Source organism: Mobula birostris, chromosome 14, assembly GCF_030028105.1.
Source record: "Mobula birostris isolate sMobBir1 chromosome 14, sMobBir1.hap1, whole genome shotgun sequence".
Lineage (NCBI taxonomy): Eukaryota > Metazoa > Chordata > Chondrichthyes > Myliobatiformes > Myliobatidae > Mobula > Mobula birostris.
Genome location: NC_092383.1, coordinates 54,182,431 through 54,201,172, shown reverse-complemented (window position 1 = coordinate 54,201,172; position 18,742 = coordinate 54,182,431). Strand labels below are relative to the sequence as shown.

The 18,742-nt window shown below is 40.8% G+C and overlaps 1 protein-coding gene across 1 annotated transcript in view; it reads right to left on the bottom strand.

Moving 5' to 3' along the window:
- The window catches only part of LOC140209907 (peroxisome proliferator-activated receptor delta-like), a 53,815-nt gene that overhangs the window by 12,397 nt on the left and 22,676 nt on the right, over positions 1-18,742 (bottom strand). Inside the window, exons 4-5 of the mRNA XM_072278567.1 lie at positions 13,257-13,395; positions 7,625-7,827 (exon numbers count right to left, since the gene is read on the bottom strand). Coding sequence (XP_072134668.1) covers positions 7,625-7,827; positions 13,257-13,395 — 342 coding nt within the window. The remainder of the gene's footprint in view (positions 1-7,624; positions 7,828-13,256; positions 13,396-18,742) is intronic.

The window sequence follows — 18,742 nt, the reverse complement described above, 5'->3', positions numbered from 1 at the left end:
TAAAGGATATACTTAATGCTACTAATCTTCTTCCAAAATTTTTTCAGGATTCAACAAAACCTCAACCATTCAATTTGGGTAGATGGCATACACATTTATATTGTTGAAAAACAGAAGCTAATTCTGGAATTCAGATGCTGGGAATGCTTTAGATCCAACTAAATTTTTCATAAAACATAATCCCAACTTTTACTTCAGAAGAACACTTTTGGGAAATGTACACCTACTTACTAGCTTGAATTCTGACAATGATCTTTCCTCACATTTAGAAGATTGTGGGTCCAAGTTCAAAACATCAGCACAAAATGTCATTTGATCCACTGAGGTAATGTTGACTCCTTGTAGAGTAATTCAAAAACTCATATTCCCTTGTTCTTTCCCCATCACCCTTCAAAAGACTCCCTCTCAAGTGATAACCCACTGATTCCCTCTCATTTCCTTTTGAAGGTGCTGATTGTACCACACTTAAAAAGTTCAAAGTGAATTTATTATCTAAGTACATATATGTCACCATACACTAGATTCACTTTCTTGTGGGTATTCACAGTAACTACAAAGAAATACAATAGAATCAATGAAAACCACACACAACACAGACAGGCAAACAACCAATGTGCAAGACAACAAACTGCAAATATCATAAAAAGAGAGAAAGTAATAACAGTAATAATAATAATATTAAATAAGCAACAAGTATCAAGTACACGAGTTGTAGAGTCCTTGAAATTGAGTCCACAGGTTTGGGTGAGTGAAGTCATCCCCTCAGGTTCAAAGGCTCGACAATTGAGGGCTAATAACTGTTCCTGAACCTGGTGATGTGGGACCTGAGGCTCCTGTACCTTCTTTCCAATGGCAGCAGCAGCAAGACAGCATGGCCAGAATGGTGGGGTCCATGATGATGGACATCATTTGCTACAGGTGAATGAAATTATTCACACTGTTCAAGAGGGTACACGTATGTCACCATATACTATAGGGTAACAGATGTTTCTGAACCTAGTAATGTGAGACCCAAGAAAACATGGCTTGGATGGTGGAGGGGTGGAGGGGTGGAGGGGTGGGGGTGGGGGGTTCATGAAAGCAGCATCCGTCATATTGGGGCAGAACTCCACGTAAAAGTGCTCAATGGGTGGGGAGAGCTTTTCCTGTAATGGGCTGAGCTGTATCCACTGTGTAGGCTTTTCCATTTCCGGGCATTGGTGTTTCCATGCTATGATACAACCAGTTAGGATACTCTCCACTGTACCTCTATAGAAGTTTGTTAAACCTTTTGGTAACATGTTAAGTCTACACAAACCTCTAAGAAAGTAAAGGCACTGCTGTGCCTTCTTTGTGATGGCAGTTACGTGCTGAAACCAGGATAGATCTTCTTATATAATGCCAAGGAATTTAAAACTACTGACCCTTTCCACTTCTGATGTCCTAATGGGCCCCTTGCCTCTTCCTCCTGTAGTCGATAATTAGCTCTTTGGATTTGCTTATGTTCAGTGAGAAGTTGTTGTGGCACCATTCAAACAGATCTTCATCCTCCCTTCTATATGCTGATTTATTACCTTCTTTGATTAGGCCAACAGTAGTGATGTCATCAGCAAACAAATACAGCACTAGAGCTGCATTTAGCCACACATCATAGGTGTAAAATGAGTAAAGCAGTGGGCTAAGCGCACAGCCTTGAGGTGCACTTGTGCTGAGGGTGAGTGCAGAGGAAATGTTGCCAATCCATACTGAATTGGGGTTTATATGTGATAAAATTGAGGATCCAGTTGCATAGGGAGGTATTGAGGCCCAGTCTTGGAGCTTTGTGAAGAGTTGAGGGGATGATAGTGTTGAATGCTAAGCTGTGGTTAATGAAGAGAATCCTAATATTTGTACCTTCATTGTCCAGATGTTCCACAACTGAGTGAAGGGCCAATAAAATGCATTTGCTGTTGATCTGCTGTGCCAGTGGGCGAACTGAAGTGGATCCAGGTCACTCCTCAGGTAGGATATGGCCAACCTCACAAAGCACATCATCATAGTGTACGCAAACGCTTCTGGGCACATTACCACATTCTTCTTGGGCACCGGTATGACATAAGCCTGTTTGAAGCAGGTGGATACCTCAGACTACCGAAGCAAAAGATTGGAAATATCCGTAAACACTCCAGCCAGTGATTAACACAGGTCTTCATTACTCGGTCAGGTATGCCGTCTGGGCCAGATGCTTTGTGGTTTCACTCTCTTGAAGGATGCTCTCATATCAGTTTTAGAGGCTGAGATCACAGAGTCACCAGGGACAGTGGGGATTCGTGAAGGTGCCACAAAGGCACTGAGCTTATCTGGGAATTAAACCCTGTTGCTAGGTTGTCAAGGATTCCTCTGTGATTCAGTTTAGCCTGGAATTGCTAATTTGCTTGTGAGATAGCTTTCTGGAAGTCATACCTATACATCTTGTAATTCTCTGGATCACCAGTTCTGAATGCCACTGATCTAACCCTTAGCAGATTTCGAATTTCTTGGTTCGTCCAGGGTTTCTGGTTGGGGAAGACTCGGAGTGATTTTGTTGGGACACATCTGTTCATGAGTGACTTTATAAAGTTCGTGACAGCTTTGGCATATTCACTCAGGTCCTTTGATGAGCCAGTCCTTGATCGTGGCGCAGTACACTGACTCGAAGCAGTCCCATAGCCACTCCCGCCTCTCATGATCACCACTTTGTTGTCCTTACCTCTGGGGCCTTAATCTTTAGTCTCTGCTTATATACAGGTAGGAGGTCAGCCAGGTGATCAGATTTCCCAAAATGAAGTTGAGGGATGGGACTGTAGGCATTCTACCTATCATTCTAAGTGTGTTGGGTCCTCTGGTACTGCAGGTAATGTGCTAATGGTAGTTAGGCAGAGATTTCTTCAAGCTATCCCAGCTTAAGTCACTGGCAAGGATGAGAAATGCATCAGGGTAGGCTGTTTCTTGTTTGTTAATCATGGCACTCAACACATGGAGTGCTTGCTTAATATCTGCCTTTGGCAGTATGTAAACTGTGGTCAGGATCACAATAGAGAATTTTCTCATTAAGTAGAATGGTCGGCACTTAATCATTAGGTGTTTCAGGTCAGGAGAACAAGAATGCTTGGTATAATTGCAAGCAGTGGTTGGTCACCACCGCCCACCCCAATGACTCCAGATTAGCCAGGACTTCTTGGTGTCATACCTATATTTGATCAAATGCTGCTTTGATGTTTATTTTTTTATTCCATTCCTAACTCTTGACAACCTTGCACCTACATTTGTATAATGGCTATTAGATTGTACCCATTTATTTCTACTAGTGCCATTATTTTACCTATCTGGTTCGAATTACTCCTATTCCTCGCACACCTTATTCCTCTTGCATGCACCCTTTGTTTTACAAAATCTTGGTTAACCCCTTCCGTGCCAGATGCAGAGATTCGAACAGACGGATTCACAATACATCATCAAGATAGATCAGTCAAGTCTCTCAAAAGCAGAGCTGGAGGTGTATGCCTCATGATTAATTCCTCGTGGTGTACTAATGTGTTAGTGATGTCCCAATATTGCTCACCAGACCTGGAATACCTCGCAATCAAGTGCCGGACATTTTACCTGCCACAGGAGATTTAAGTGATCATTTTGGTAGCAGGTGTACATTCCACCTCAGGCCAATGTTAAACGAACTCTAGACAAACTGAGCAATGTGATCAACAGGCATGAAACAGCACATCCTGATGGCTTCCCCATCATTTCAGGGGACTTTAACCAGGCCAGCTTGATAAAGTCACTAAATAATTATTGTCAACAAATCGTCTGTAGCACCAGGGGAAACAACACAATGGATCACTGTTAAGCCATCATCAAGAATGCCCACCATGCTATTCCACACCCTCACCTCAAAGTCTGATCATCTGGTTGTACATCTATTCCCTGATATAGGCAGAGACTGAAGACTGCAGCAGCAGTAATGAGAACCAAGAAGGTAGGGACTAGGGAGGCACAGAAGTGCTTACAGGACTGTGTTCAGGGAGCCACCTTCAAATCTGGATGAGTATGCCACAGTCGTTACCGACCTCATTAAAATCTGTGTGGATGAGTGTGTGCCTATGAGAACTTACTGTACATTCCCAAACCAAAAGCCGTGGATGAACCATGAGGTTTGTAGTCTGCTGAGCGCTAGATCTGTGGCACTTAAGTCTGGCGATCCAGGTCTGTATGAGAAAACCAGGTATGACTTGCAGAGGGATATTTCAAGAGCCAAAAAAATAAATCTGGGAGAGGTGAGAGACGACATTGGATACACGTCAACCCTGGCAGGGTTTGCAAGCCATTACTTCCTACAAAGCAAATCACACCATGAACGGCACTTCACTACCAGACGCCTCAACGTCTTTTATACTCACTTTGAAAGGGAGAATAATACCACAGCTATAATGTTCCCTGCAGCATCCGATGACCCTGTGATCTCATCTCAGAGGCTGGCCTCAGGCTGTCTTTCAAGAGACTGAAGATTCGCAAGGCGGCAGGGCCCAATGAAGTATGTGGTAAGGCGCTGAAAATCTGTGCCAACCAACTGGTGGGGGTATTCAAAGACATTTTCAATCTCTCACTGATACAGCTGGAAGTTCTCATCTGCTTCAAAAGGGCAACAATTATATCAGTGCCTAAGAAGAGCAGTGTGAGCTGCCTTAATGACTATCGTCCAGTAGCACTCACATCTACAGTGATCAAACGCTTTGAAATTGGTCATGACTACTTATACTCTGTTCTTGGTTTGTGCAACTGTAATGAAACCCAATTTCCCTTGGGATCAATAAAGTATGACTATGACTAGATTCAACACCCATCTCAGGAAGGACCTGGATCCACTGCAATTTGCTTATCACAATAGGTCTAGAGTAGACACGATTACAATGGCTCTGCACACAGCCTTGGAACACCTGGACAATCCAAATACCTATGCCAGGATGCTATTTATTGACTATAGCTCAGCATTTAACACCATCATTCCTACAGTCCTGATTGAAAAAGCTACAAAACCTAGGCCTCTGTAGCTTCCTCTGCAACTGATCCTCAACTTCCTAACCGGAAGACCACAACCTGTCTCGATTGGTAATAACATCTCCATCTCACTGACACACCTCGGGTGTGTGTTTAGCCCACTGCTCTACTCTCTCTACACCCATGATCATGTGGCTAGGCACAGCTCAAAAGCCATCTATAAATTTGCTGATGATACAACCACTGTTGGCAGAATTTCAGATGGCGACAAGAGGGTGTACAGGAGCGAGATATACCAGTTAGTTGAGTGGTGTTGCAACAACAACCTGGCACTCAACGTCAGCAAGACCAAAGAGCTGATTGTGGACTTCAGAAAATGTAGGCTGAGGGAACATAAACTAATCCTCATAGATGGATCAGAAGTGAGCAATTTCAAGATCCTGGGTGTCAATCTCTGAGCACCTAACCTGGGCACAACATACTGATGCAGCTATACAGGAGGCAAGACAGCAGCTATATTTCTGTGCGATTTGTTACAATATGATGCATCTTCAGACAGCAAATGGACTAGGGAACCCTGAAAGTACTGTGTCTCAAGGCAAATGCATCATCATGCAACTTTGAAACAACAGCTGTTCCAGACAGAAAGCGGAAAGATAACTTTTCTTATCAAAATCCAAGGACCTTTCCTGCCTCTGCAGGAAAAAGGACTATGTATTTATACTTGTTTACTGTAACAAGTAGTATCTCCCTTTCTCTATAATCACCCGTCTCCTCTACCTTGTATGTTCCCAATTTGTGTAAGGAACTCAGACCGTCTGCTCAACTGTTTCTTCTAAAATCTACTTTTCAAGACAAACTTTCTCATTCTATCCATCATTTTCCTTCGTCCTTCACAGGCCAGGCTATTTTCAATTTCTTCTTGGCCGATTTCTGATATGTCTTCCTACACAAAATTATGTTCATCCAAAACTTTGCAGGTCCACATTCTAACATGCACTAACCCCTTCTTTATTAACTTATATTAACTCCCAAACCCACTCAAAATTTACAGTTAGTTTTAATCCTTTTATAGCCTCATTCATCTACCTCTTTGTAATCTCCACTAACATAGTGCCAACTCTGAACTCTCTACTCCATCTTTGCTTCTGGCTTGTCATCACTCACCACAGTTCAGTCAGCCATCCTGGTGGAGTGTTCAATCATTTCCATCCTATTTTTCCCCCACTTCTCCACCTCCAAGTGCCTCTTTAAAAGTGCTTCCATGGCCAAATCTTTACACCCTGTTCCAATGCAACTTTGTATCTATTTTCATTTGCTTAACCTTAAACACACAGGGCAAGTGCAAAACATGCAGGCTGGTGGACTGGTGTGAGAAAAACAACCTAAGCCTGAACATGGAGAAGACAAAGGAAATCATTGTGAACTTCAGGAAGGTGCAGATGAACCATCTCTCTCTGTGAATACATGGCTTCTCTATAGTGAGAGTTAAGTGCACCAAGTTCCTGGGAGTTCACATCATGGATGACTTCACCTGGTCCCTTAATATCGCCTCCCTGAACAGCACCTTCACTTCCTGAGATGATTGAGGCAAGCAAGGCTCCCACACCCCACATCTTAACTGCGTTTTACAGGAGCACCATTGAGAGAGTATGACACATCAAAACAAGAACGGTCAGGATCAGGAACAATTTCTTCCCACAGACCATTAGGCTTCTGAACTCACAGCCATATCAGATTTGAAATGTCACTGATTAATCTGATTCGTACCTTACAATGTTTAATATTAATGCACTTTAGTTTGTTATTTAGGTGTGATTCATCTGTAGATTTTATCTGTTTCTTCATAAGTTATTGTGTGTTATGTGTGGCATGTGTACTACTGTGCTTTACACCCTGGTTCAGAGAAACCTGGTCTTGTTTCTATATACATTATATATGTTATATAAATATATATAGTTACATGACAATAAACTTGGTTTCATTTGACTCGAGTACAAATACCTATCATAAAATTCAGGATGTAATCATCACGTGGTCTGTACACACCAGCTGTGTGGTGAAAAAGGCATAACACAGCCTCTTTCGCTTCAAGTGGCTGAGGAAGTTTGGTATGTGCCTTCAATTCCTAAGAACTTCCTACTGGAGCATAATTGAGAGCATCCTGACTGGCTGCATCACTACCTGGAATGGGAAATGTACTTTCCTTAATCGCACTATTCTGCAGAAAGTGGTGTGAACAGCCCAGCGCGTCTGTGGTTGTGAACTTCCCGTGAGTCAGGACATTTACAAAGACAGGTGTGAAAAAGGGCCCGAAGGATCATTGGGGACCCGGGTCACCCCAACCACAATCTACTCCAACTGCTACCATTCGGGAAACGGTACTACAGCATAAAAGCCAGGACCAACAGGCTCCGGGACAGCTTCTTCCACCAGGCCATCAGACTGATTAACTCACGCTGCTTTGAGTGTATTCTATGTTACATTGACTGTTCTATTTATTATAAATTATATGATACTATGATAGCACATTGCACATTTAGATGGAGACGTAACGTAAAGATTTTTACTCCTCATGTATGTGAAGGATGCAAGAAATAAAGTCAATTAAATTCAGTTCTCTCCATTTACTTACAGGGTCTTTGGTAGCCTTTCCACTTAGGATATCTCGTGCTTTTTTCTTAGTCATATTGAAGTTCTTTAGATATGCATTATAAACATGCTTTGCCAGTGACTTTAAGTCAGCTATCTGTGGATTTTGAACTGCTGCTTCACCAGCTAGAAGTCCCGCAACTAGCTTTTTCTTCTCTGCTTCAGGCATTCGGCCAAAACGAATGGCTGTTACCAGAGAAAAGCAAACATTAGATTTGGCAAATAATTGACTTTGCTTTATTAAACTTGTATTCATAATGATTCGGCTGGTCAGGAAAACAAAGTCTGTTTTCAACAAAGGGCAGGAATTGCATGCTCTGCTGCTATAGGATATTTCAACACAAAGTCATTAGCACAAAATGAAAACAGGCAGTCCTCCACACTGATAGTATACAAAGTATACCTTTCATTTTTGCAGGGACCAGTCATAATGGCTTACTGACAATGTCAGAGACAACACCAAAAATTATCAATGTACAGAAACTGGCTGATGGGACATAAATTTAGAGATCCAGAGGATTAGAAAACTTATCCTCTAGAGGACTATAGAAAAGGCAGACGGACAAGGACTTAAGCATCTTAAGTATTCTGTCTTTCACAGACTAGTGGCAGCTAACTTTCAAATAATGAGAACCTTTACTGTGAAAAATCAGAAAATACAAAAAGCATACAGCATATCAGGCAGTACCAGTGGCAAGCAAAAAATTTTGGATCAAGAGCCCTCCTTTTCAGAGCTAGATACTTGAAAGAACAAGTATATTTTATGCTTCAGGAAGGGTTCAGTGAATAGGAAAAATGGCTGTGATGGGATGTAGATCAAAACTGTCAAAGTAACAACTACTTTAAAAAAAAACAGCAGGTAGAAAATAACAATAAAAATAAAAAGGTGAAACGGAGGATGAGCCACCAGAAGTGGCGGAAATGAAGGATGATCCTTTGAAAGTGGAGGTTGGTGGGCCGAAAGGTGACAGCAAGGGAAATTCTCTACTTGTTCCTGCTCAGAGAAGAGGGTAACCAGAGTAAAGGTAGAGGAAATGCAATTGAGAGCCCCATCAACTAAAATAGAGGGAAAGTCACAGTTACAGGGGGAAAAAGAACTTAAAAGGCTCTAGGGTGGATAGTCTCATCAGAGCAAATATGATAAGAGTCACTGTAAGAATGAAATTCTTAGAGCAGAATGGGAGGAGATGAACATGAAATATTAGGTTTTTATGGTAATTAATACCTAGATAACTTTGGACTGTACCCTGTCCTCTCCACACAGCTCTCTGCACTTTTCCAGTTCCAATGACACATTGGCTCATCACCTCTTACCACTATGCTGCGCTCTTCTAGTATTTTCGGTTTTTGATTTAGATTTCCACTGAGGCAAGGGGAGAAAGAAAGCAGAGGACATGGGTTAAGGGTGAGGGGGGAAAAGTTTAAAGGGAACATTGGGGGGGCTTCTTCACACAGAGAGTGGTGGGAGTATGGAATGAGCTGCCAGATGAGGTGGTAAATGCGGGTTCTTTTTTAACATTTAAGAATAAATTGGACAGATACATGGATGGGAGGTGTATGGAGGGATATGGTCCATGTGCAGGTCAGTGGGACTAGGCAGAAAATGGTTCGACACAGCCAAGAAGGGCCAAAAGGCCTGTTTCTGTGCTGTAGTTTTCTATGGTTTCTATGGTTATTCTATTTCCAGTATCTACTCCAATGATCATATATGTCAACTCTGTTTTATCTTCAACTTATATAGAACAATTTTCAAAACCCTAAGAATTGGCCCCGTCTAAAGAAATTTGCACGTGACTCAAAAGTAAATTTTAAAACATAACATTAACAAATCAATGGCATAAAATATTTAAGTTTTTTTAAACCATCTTACTGAATTTTAAAAAGTGCCATTATTTGTTAAATTAATCTATTCAGTGCACTACTCCAAGAACTAAAAAAATTGCAATTTGAAGAATGCTGGTTAATTGCTAGTTAATTGTACCATTAAACAAGAATAGACATGGCTTCTTTGAGAAGTTCAAAGGAAAACCTTTCATAATAGGTTAAAATCGTTAGTGTTCAAATCCATTGTGGACTTGCTCATATTTCTGTAATCTCTATCAGTCCCATTGACTCCCGATATCTGCATTTCTTCAAAACTGCTCACTTGTGCATCCCAATTTCCATTGTCTCATGACTAGAGGTTTGGATGACAATAGTTTAGTTTTGTTTAGTTACTGTGTTTTTTTTTAAGGTGAGAAATTACAAGGAATGAGGAGGAAGGAACGAAGAACCAGTCAGGCATATTTGCTCCAGGCTAGGCTATCAAGGGAAGGCTGTGATAGACAGAGGTGAGTGGGTGAGGCCAAAGGAGGCAGGAAAGACAGAGGAGAGCACAGAGAAAGTGCCATCAGTCCTGGTGCTAGTTTGCTCTCCCACTCTCAGTCTTTCTACTGCTCCCCATACTGTGACTCTCAGGTGCTCTTGTTCTTCACCAAATTGATTGGATTAGGTGGCAGAGCTATTACTTTCAATCCTGGACCTTGGCAGGACAGTTAGGGTGAGTATAAGCTTTGCCCTCATCATGGGGTGGGAGGCAGTTGGTGAAAAGGGTGCATGGGAGATGAAGGTGCTGTCTGGGATCAATGTCTGGGAATATGAATTTGATGCAAAGTATGTAGAAATATAGAAAACCTACAACACAATACAGGCCCTTCAGCCCACAAAGCTGTGTCAAATATGTCCTCACCTTAGAAATTACCTAGGGTTACCCATAGCCATCTATTTTTCTAAGCTCCAAGTACCTATCCAGGAGTCTCTTAAAAGAACCTATCATATCTGCCTCCACCACTGTCACCAGCATGTCAGAAGGGCAATATCATAATAATCATTGAGGATTTTAACATGAAAGTGGATTGGGAAAACCAGGCCAGTACTGGACCTCAAGAGAGAATTTGTAGAATGTCTAAGGGATGGCTTTTTAGAACAGCTTGTTGTTGAGCCCACTAAGGGATTGGCTGTGCTGGACTGGATGTTCTGCAATGATCCAGAGGTGATAACAGAGCTTAAGATTAAGGAACCCTTAGGGAACAGCGATCACAATACAATCAAGTTCACAATGAAATGTGAGAGAAAAAAATAAAATCCAATGTATCAGTATTTCAGTGAAATAAGGAAATTACAATGGCATGAGAGAGGAACTGGCCAAAATTGACTGGAAAGGGACAGTAGCAGGAAGGACAGCAGAGCAGCAATGGCTGGAATTTCTGCAAAAAAATGAGGGAAGTGCTGACAAGTGAAATCAGAGCCAAAGTAAATGCAAAAGAAAGGGCATACAAGGAAGCCAGAGCTAGTGGGAAGATAAAAGATTGGGAAGCTTTTAAAAACTTGCAGAAGGAAACTAAGAAGTCATTAGGAAGGAAAAGATGAATTACGACAGGAAGCTGGCGACTGATATCAAAGAAGATACTCAAAGTATATAAAGGGTAAAAGAGAGTCAAGGGTAGACATAGGACCAATACAAAATGACGCTGGAGATATTGTAATAAGAGATGCAGAGATGGCAGATGATCTGATTGCGTATTTTGCATCAGTCTTCACAGTGGAAGATGTCTGCAGTATAATGGACATTCAAGAGTGTCAGGGAAGTTAAGTTTGTGCAGTGAAAATTACGACTGAGAAGGTGCTCAGGAAGCTTAATGGTTTGAGGGTGGATAAATCTCCTGAATGTGATGGAATGCACCCTCGGGTTCTGTAGGAAATAACTGGAGAGGTTGCAGAGGTATTAACAATGATCTTTCAAGAATCGATAGATTCTGGCATTGTACTGGATGACTGAAAAATTGCAAATGTTATTCCGCTATTTAAGAAGGGTGGGAGGCAGCAGAAAGGAAAGTATAGACCTGTCAGCCTGACATCAGTGGTTGGGAAGTTGTTGGAATTGATTGTTAGGGATGAGATTATGGAGTACCTGGAAGCACATGACAAGATAGGTCAAAGCCAGCATGGTTTCCTGATAGGAAAACCCTGCCTGACTAACCTACTGCAATTAGACAAAGGAGATGCAGTAGACATGGTGTACTTGGATTTTCAGAAGGCCTTTGACAAGGTGCCGCACATGAGGCTGCTTAGCAAGATAAGAGCCCATGGAATTACAGGGACGTTACTAGTGTGGGTGGAGCATTGGCTGGTCAGCAAAAAACAGAGTGGCAGTAAGGGGATCCTATTCTGGCTGGCTGCTGGTTACCAGTGGAGTTCCACAGGGGTCGGTGTTGGGACTGCTGCTTTTTATGATGTATTCAATGATTTGGACTATGGGATTAATGGATTTGTGGCTAAATTTGCCAATGATACAAAGATCATTGACAAGGAGGAGCGGGTAGTGTTGAGGAAACGGAGAGCCTGCAGAAAGACTTGGATAGTTTACGGGAATGGGCAAAGAAGTGGCAAACGAAATACAATATTGGAAAGTGTATGGTCATGCACTTTAGTGGAAGAAATAAATGGGCAGACTATTATTTAGATGGGGGAGAGAATTCAAAATGCAGAGGTGCAAAGGGACTTGGGAGTCCTTGTGCAAGATACCATAAAGGTTAACCTCCAATTTGAGTCGGTGGTGAAGAAGGTGAATACAATGTTGGCATTCATTTCTAGAGGTATAGAATATAAGAGCAGGGATGTGATGTTGAGGCTCTATAAGGCACTCGTGAGACCACACTTGGAGTATTGTGTGCAGTTTTGGGCTCTTTATTTTAGAAAGGATATACTGACATTGGAGAGGGTTCAGACAAGATTCACAAGAATGATTCCAGGAATGAAGGGGTTACTGTATGAGGAACATCTGGCAGCTCTTGGGCTGTATTCCCTGGAGTTCAGGAGAATGAGGGGGGCTCTCAAAGAAACATTCCGAATGTTAAAAGGCCTGAACAGATTAGATATGGCAACGTTATTTCCCATGGTAGGGGATTCTAGGACAAGAGGGCACAACTTCAGGATTGAAGGACGTCGTTTTAGAAGTGAGATGCAGAGAAATTACTTTAGTCAGAGGGTGGTAAATCTGTGGAATGTTTTGCCATGAACAGCTATGGAGGCCAAGTCATTGGGTGTATTTAAGACAGAGATAGAAAGGTCCTTGATTAGCCAGGGCATCAAATGGTATGGGGTGAAGGCAGGGAAATGGGGATGACTGGAAGAATTGTATCAGCCCATGATTGAATGGCAGAGCAGACTCGATGGGCCAAATGGCCTACTTCTGCTCCTATATCTTATGGTCTTATAATGATTTGTTTCCACTATAGTTTTGTGGATTCTTAAATAGCTGACAAACCAATGTGGGAACCACAGATTCTTCCACCGTCAGGGAAGGTGGTTTCTCTTTTGTGTAGATTTAGTCTAAATCAAAAATTGCTTTCTCTTTTTACATTTTTTTCTTTCTCTTCTGACAGCACAAGTTGATCAAGTTTCCACTCTCTTGAGCTTGTGAACCCAACTCTTACTTGCATTAATCAGAATCAGTTAAAGCAAGAGAGATCATTTAAACCTCGGTCTTTCTGCTTCCAAATTCTTGATTTGAAAATCTGTTGAAATATTGTTGTGTCTTATATTTCTCTCTGCTCTTTGTAAAAATGTCTACTGACCATTGTGTGACATCCCTAATGCCAGGCACTTCTGGAAGCGACAATACTGGCACTTATTCCTGTTCTTTTTCTGAATCTTACAGTTGCGATCACATTTCTCATATTCCAGCTTCATGCGAATTGTTCTTCGGAAGAAACCCTGCAAGCCAAGTTTTAGTTCAAGTTTAAATTAAATCATTAGGATTTTAAGAGTAAACACATGATTATAAATACAGGAAATTATCAGATTATATTTAATGCATACTTAGACAACATTTTACTTTTTGTCTAACCAAACTGTCAGGTTATTCTTTTAAGTTAACTGTTTCCTGTTATCACCTGTAGAGAAAAATCCCAGTTTGAAACATGTCTCTACATAAGGAACACATGACAACACTCAACAGTATTTTTTGTGATAATGCCTGAACTGTATCCATACAAACTTACAAAATTAGTGAGTTTACAAGCTTATCAGGCAATTTGTTGGAACCTACTGAAAAACTAGTGTATATCAACCACCTTTCTCATCTTATTGCTGTCATTTTTCATATATAAACCAAAGCCTCACTGGACTATTCTAGCTCAAACCCTAATACCCATACTAAAAACCTATACTCTTGCCTCCATGAAAGAGATTCACATTTAGTTTACAGATTCACATTTAGTTTACAAACTAATTAACAACAAATGGTCTTCTCAGATTGATGAAGGAATATTTATGCTTTTTCAAACTTGGATGCAGAAAATAATTCTTCATCTTATTTCTCTTGTCAAGTACTCAGATGCCACACTCCACCCCATTCCTTCTTGCTGTTATACTATAATTCCTCTCTTCATCATGTACAGCCCTAACTGGTACTCCTGTTTGCATTGTTTACTATTTCTGTTCCATTTCATCCTCCCAGTTGTCTCCTTTCCTATCTAACTGATCTCAACTCCTTGTTAGGCAGTAGATGCATTTTAATACTGAACAAGGTATTTGCATGGTGAATTAATTAGGGAATTAATTAACGGAGGCAAAATTCACCAGTAATTGTACAGCATTAAACATGTCCATACAGTTAACATTCGCCTCCAAATCACTTTGAAATTAAGTTCCTGTATGCTTTTGTATTGACCCACAACATAGTTTTCAGTCCTTCTGGGAAGGGAGGAGGAGAAACTGGCACTGGCTACCTCACTGAATAAACCACAAACAGGAATTGAGTAAACTGGGTCAAGGTTACTAGCCTTCACTCTACTGCTCACAAACTGTGTTTCTACATTGCTGTGTATGCAAGTCTGGCTGTGCCTGCATCATCATTCCCAAAAACAGTGAACAAACACAAACACAATAAAAAGACCAAGCTTTCAATTTAAGAGAGCTGTATTTGGGAACAATTAGAGTAAGACGCATGATCATTCATATGCAAGAAATTACCTTAAGGCTAATCTTTGGAAAGTTTGTGATTAAAGAAAAATACAGAAGAATAAATTGCAATATATTAATGTCCTCCTTTCATTGATGGCTACCAACAGGTAGAGTTTCTTTCTAGCAAGGTTAGAAAATATTAGCCACCATACAAACTTAATGTGTTCTCTGTACAAAAACTGATTGATCTGCTGTTTCCAGCTCTTTTTGTTTGTGGTTTAGACAGCTGAAACAAGGAAAGAGTCAAACAGCACTGAATGGGCCCTTCAGCTCACTATGTTCAGATAATCTGTACTCATCTATACCAATCCCAGTTACTAATATTAGGCCTGTTTGCAGAATGGAGAAGTGCAGCTAAATGAGGTAAGACCACCAAAGATCAGTTACTGCATTTACATGGGTTTCAAAATGAAGATATAATTAAAACCTAAAATGCTTTGAAATAAATACAAATTATTGCATATGCCTAAAAGAAATCACAGTGCTCTTGAAATTGTGTTAATCTTAGTAACGTGTGTATTAGATTAATTATATCAGTTTTATATGGCGTTAGTGGTCACATCTAGAGTACCATAGATAGTATTTAACGTTATAGTATTTGGTGCAGTTCTGAGAAAGTTCTAGTAATAACTCAAAAGGATGTTGAACAGACTGGGCTATTGATTGATACAGATAGGAATATTCCAATTGAGATTCCAGCCCCTCAAACCATGCCGGCAGCACCACTCCCTCCCCACCACCCCTGCCCACCCCACCATTTAACCCTAGCCTAATCACAGGACAATTTACCAATTAACCCTACCATTCCGTACATCTTTGGACTGTGTGAGTAAACCGCAGCACCTGGAAGAAACCCATGCGGTCACAGGGAGAATTTACAAACTCCTTACAGACGTGGCTTGTGTCCTCTAGAGTTTGAACAGGCAAAAAAAAAGTCTTAACTGAAGATTCAGAGGTTTTGACAGGGCAGATCAAAATAAAGAAGACTTTATTTGTTACATGTACATCAAAATACAGAGTGAAATGTGTCGTTTGCATCAAATTAGATCAGTGAGCTTGTGCTGGGCAGCCCCCAGGTGTCACCACAGTTCTAGTGCCAACATCGCATGCCCACAACTCAGTAACTCTAACCATACATCGCCGGACCGAAGCACCTGGAAGAAACTCACACGGTCACGGGCAGAACGTGCAGTCTCCTTACAGACAGTGGTGGGAAGTGAGCCCTGATCTTACAGTTGGTGCTACAATAACATTACACAAACAGCTACGCTATAATGCTGTCCTCTACACTGCCCTGCCACCTCACGTAGAGAGGCTTCCTCTTGTGAGGCAACTAGGATCAGATTCTTAAGATGGAATGAGGAACAGTGCGAAAGATTAACAGAGGTATGGAATCAAGAGCACAATTAGCTCAGTCATGCTATTAAATAAGGGAGCACACTTAAGGAACCGAGTGACCGTCTCATGCTCCCATTTCAATCATTTGCAAGTTCATAAAGGCACTCTGCAATCTCAATAGATGGGAAATGAATTGAAGAATTTATTAGATAGTATAGCTGCATGCGGCAAAAACAAAAGTCATATAAAATTTATAGAACAAAAACAAATTATTGGCCCAATTGGTTTCTGGCATTTTATAGTCCATGACAACCTTCCCCCACCTTAATTCATATAATCTATATAACACAGAACAAGAAATAAAAAGAAATCATACAATAAGCTAGCTTTTCTATAATGTTATAGCTTTCACATCCTCAACGTGATAGCAAGTTCTACATTCAAACATCTGTGCAATTTCTCCTAAGTTCTCTGTTGGATAGCAATCTTTATCTAATATTTTAACTTCTACATTTGGACTTGCATTAATTTATCAATAAGCAGTAGTAGAGGTATAATGTAGACACTAGGTGCTGCAGTAGGCCTAACAGTGCCACAGTTAATTTTGATCGCTCAGTGCTGTGGTCCCAAGCTCAATGCTGACCTCAGGCGCAGTCTATGTAGAGTTTGCATATTCACAACTACACCATGTAGGGTTTCCATTGGATGATTCCATTTTCTCACTCATTCTAAAGGCAGGCTGGTTGGTTAATTGCCTTCAGTAAATTATCTCTTTGTATATTTTAACACCAAAAGGAATCAAAGTTCTAAAGACATAGTTCAAAGAAAATGTATTATCATATACAACCCTGAGATTTATTTTCTTGCAGGCAATCATAGTAAATACAAGAAACACAAATAGAATCTATGAAAGACTGCACCCAACAGTACAGACAGCAACCAGTGTGCAAAAAAAGCAAACTGTAAAAATACAAAGAGAAAAAAGAAATAACAATAATAATAAATCAGCAATAAATATCAAGAACATGAGATGAAGAGTCCTTGAAAGTGAGTCCATGCGATGTGGAAACAGTTCAGTGATGGGGAGTTGATGGGTGTGTGTTAGGAAGAACAAGTTTCAGGGTTACAGGAAAGTAATGAAAGTAAGAGAGTCTAATAAGATCATTCCCTTGCGAGCTGGTAAAGATGTGATGGGGTAAATAGCCTCCTTCACCATGAGATACGATTGCCTTGTCCTCAGTTTGTGGTATTCATGTTTCTTCCTGACAGCTGATTCACAATTTGATGGTGTTTTGCGGTTTACCATTTAGCCTGTAGGCAACCAGTCCTGTTGTCTTTAAGTGGAAAATGCAAGAATCCCCACACTGCATGTGCAGCGAAGTTCAAAGTATCCCACATTACACCTAAATGGGAAAGATCTTTTCTTCTCCTCCGGACTTGGAATAACTTGCAGCCACTCCAGTTTGGTGGATTCCTCTGAGGCTATTATGGGACCTGCAGTCTCTGTCATGGCTGAGACACGATGTGCTCATCAGGGCAGGGTGGCCATATGGGGCTACGTTTTCTAATATAATTTTATTGTAATATAGTATTTTTAAAAATGTATTGCACTGTCCTGCTGCCGCAAAACAACAAATAATACACCTGATTCTGATTGGGTGATGTCTGTACTACCTGCAATTTACACTACTACACTAGACTTGTATGTGCTCCAAAGAACACACTGCAGGTTCTGAGTGCCATCCTAAGTGTAGTTTCTTCATTAAGAGTGGCCACCATCCAGGGATGCCCTCAAGTTGCTCGGGTTGCTACACTTTTTCCAAGGAGTCATTGAGAGCATCCTCCAATCATTCCCTCTATCAGATGGGGATTACTTGTCATACTAGAACCCAAAAAAGACTATATCTATTTCCAAGTGTCTAGCACTGAGCACGTGAATGATTGTTCTGCCCAAGAAGAGCCAAATGAAGGCATGTAAGGACTTAACGTTAGGGATTTTGAGCTAGGAGTAAATGCTGATCTTAGTTTGCTCACCTTTCCAGTGAAATTGTAGAATTGTGCAGGGGTTACATCTCTCAAACACTTTGAGATGGCTACGCTAGATGGTCTATGTTTCAGAAGCATACATATAGACAAAGATCACTGCTGCACAGTAGACCATGATGAGCCTTTTCCATAGAAGACTAAGGCCTATGTGGGCACACTGAAGGTGATGGATAAATGTTCATCATTGTCTACCTTTGCTGTAAATAGCTCCCAAGACATGGGAAGCGGATTGCATTTTTCAGACTCTATATCACTCTTGTTAAAGAGCAATGTAGTATAGCAGGGGCAGATTGGCAGACAACCTTTGTAGAAGTACAAAACCCCATTATTTTGTATGCTTCAAAAAAAAAGTCAATGATAACTTAAAGCTCAGTTTCTTAACCAGTATTTGTGTCAGTACTGCCTTTAGTTCACTATAAAAGTTGGGATGACCTTGGTTCTTAAGTAGAGACAGTGTTGGGTTCAACAGCTTCCCAGTGATCCTGTAGAGGAGATCCTTCATTGTGGTGAGAAAGTTTAGAAAGTATCCAAGGCAATATAACTGCATTCCAATACTTATGAAAGTGTCGTCATTTGGATACAAAATATAACACACTTGCTTTAATTTCCTGACACTTTGTTATAACATCTTATTGCGTGGCATAGTAGAGAACCATTATTCATTGTTGCTACAGAATAATATCTATTCAACAACAGTAGTGTCTCTCTGCAT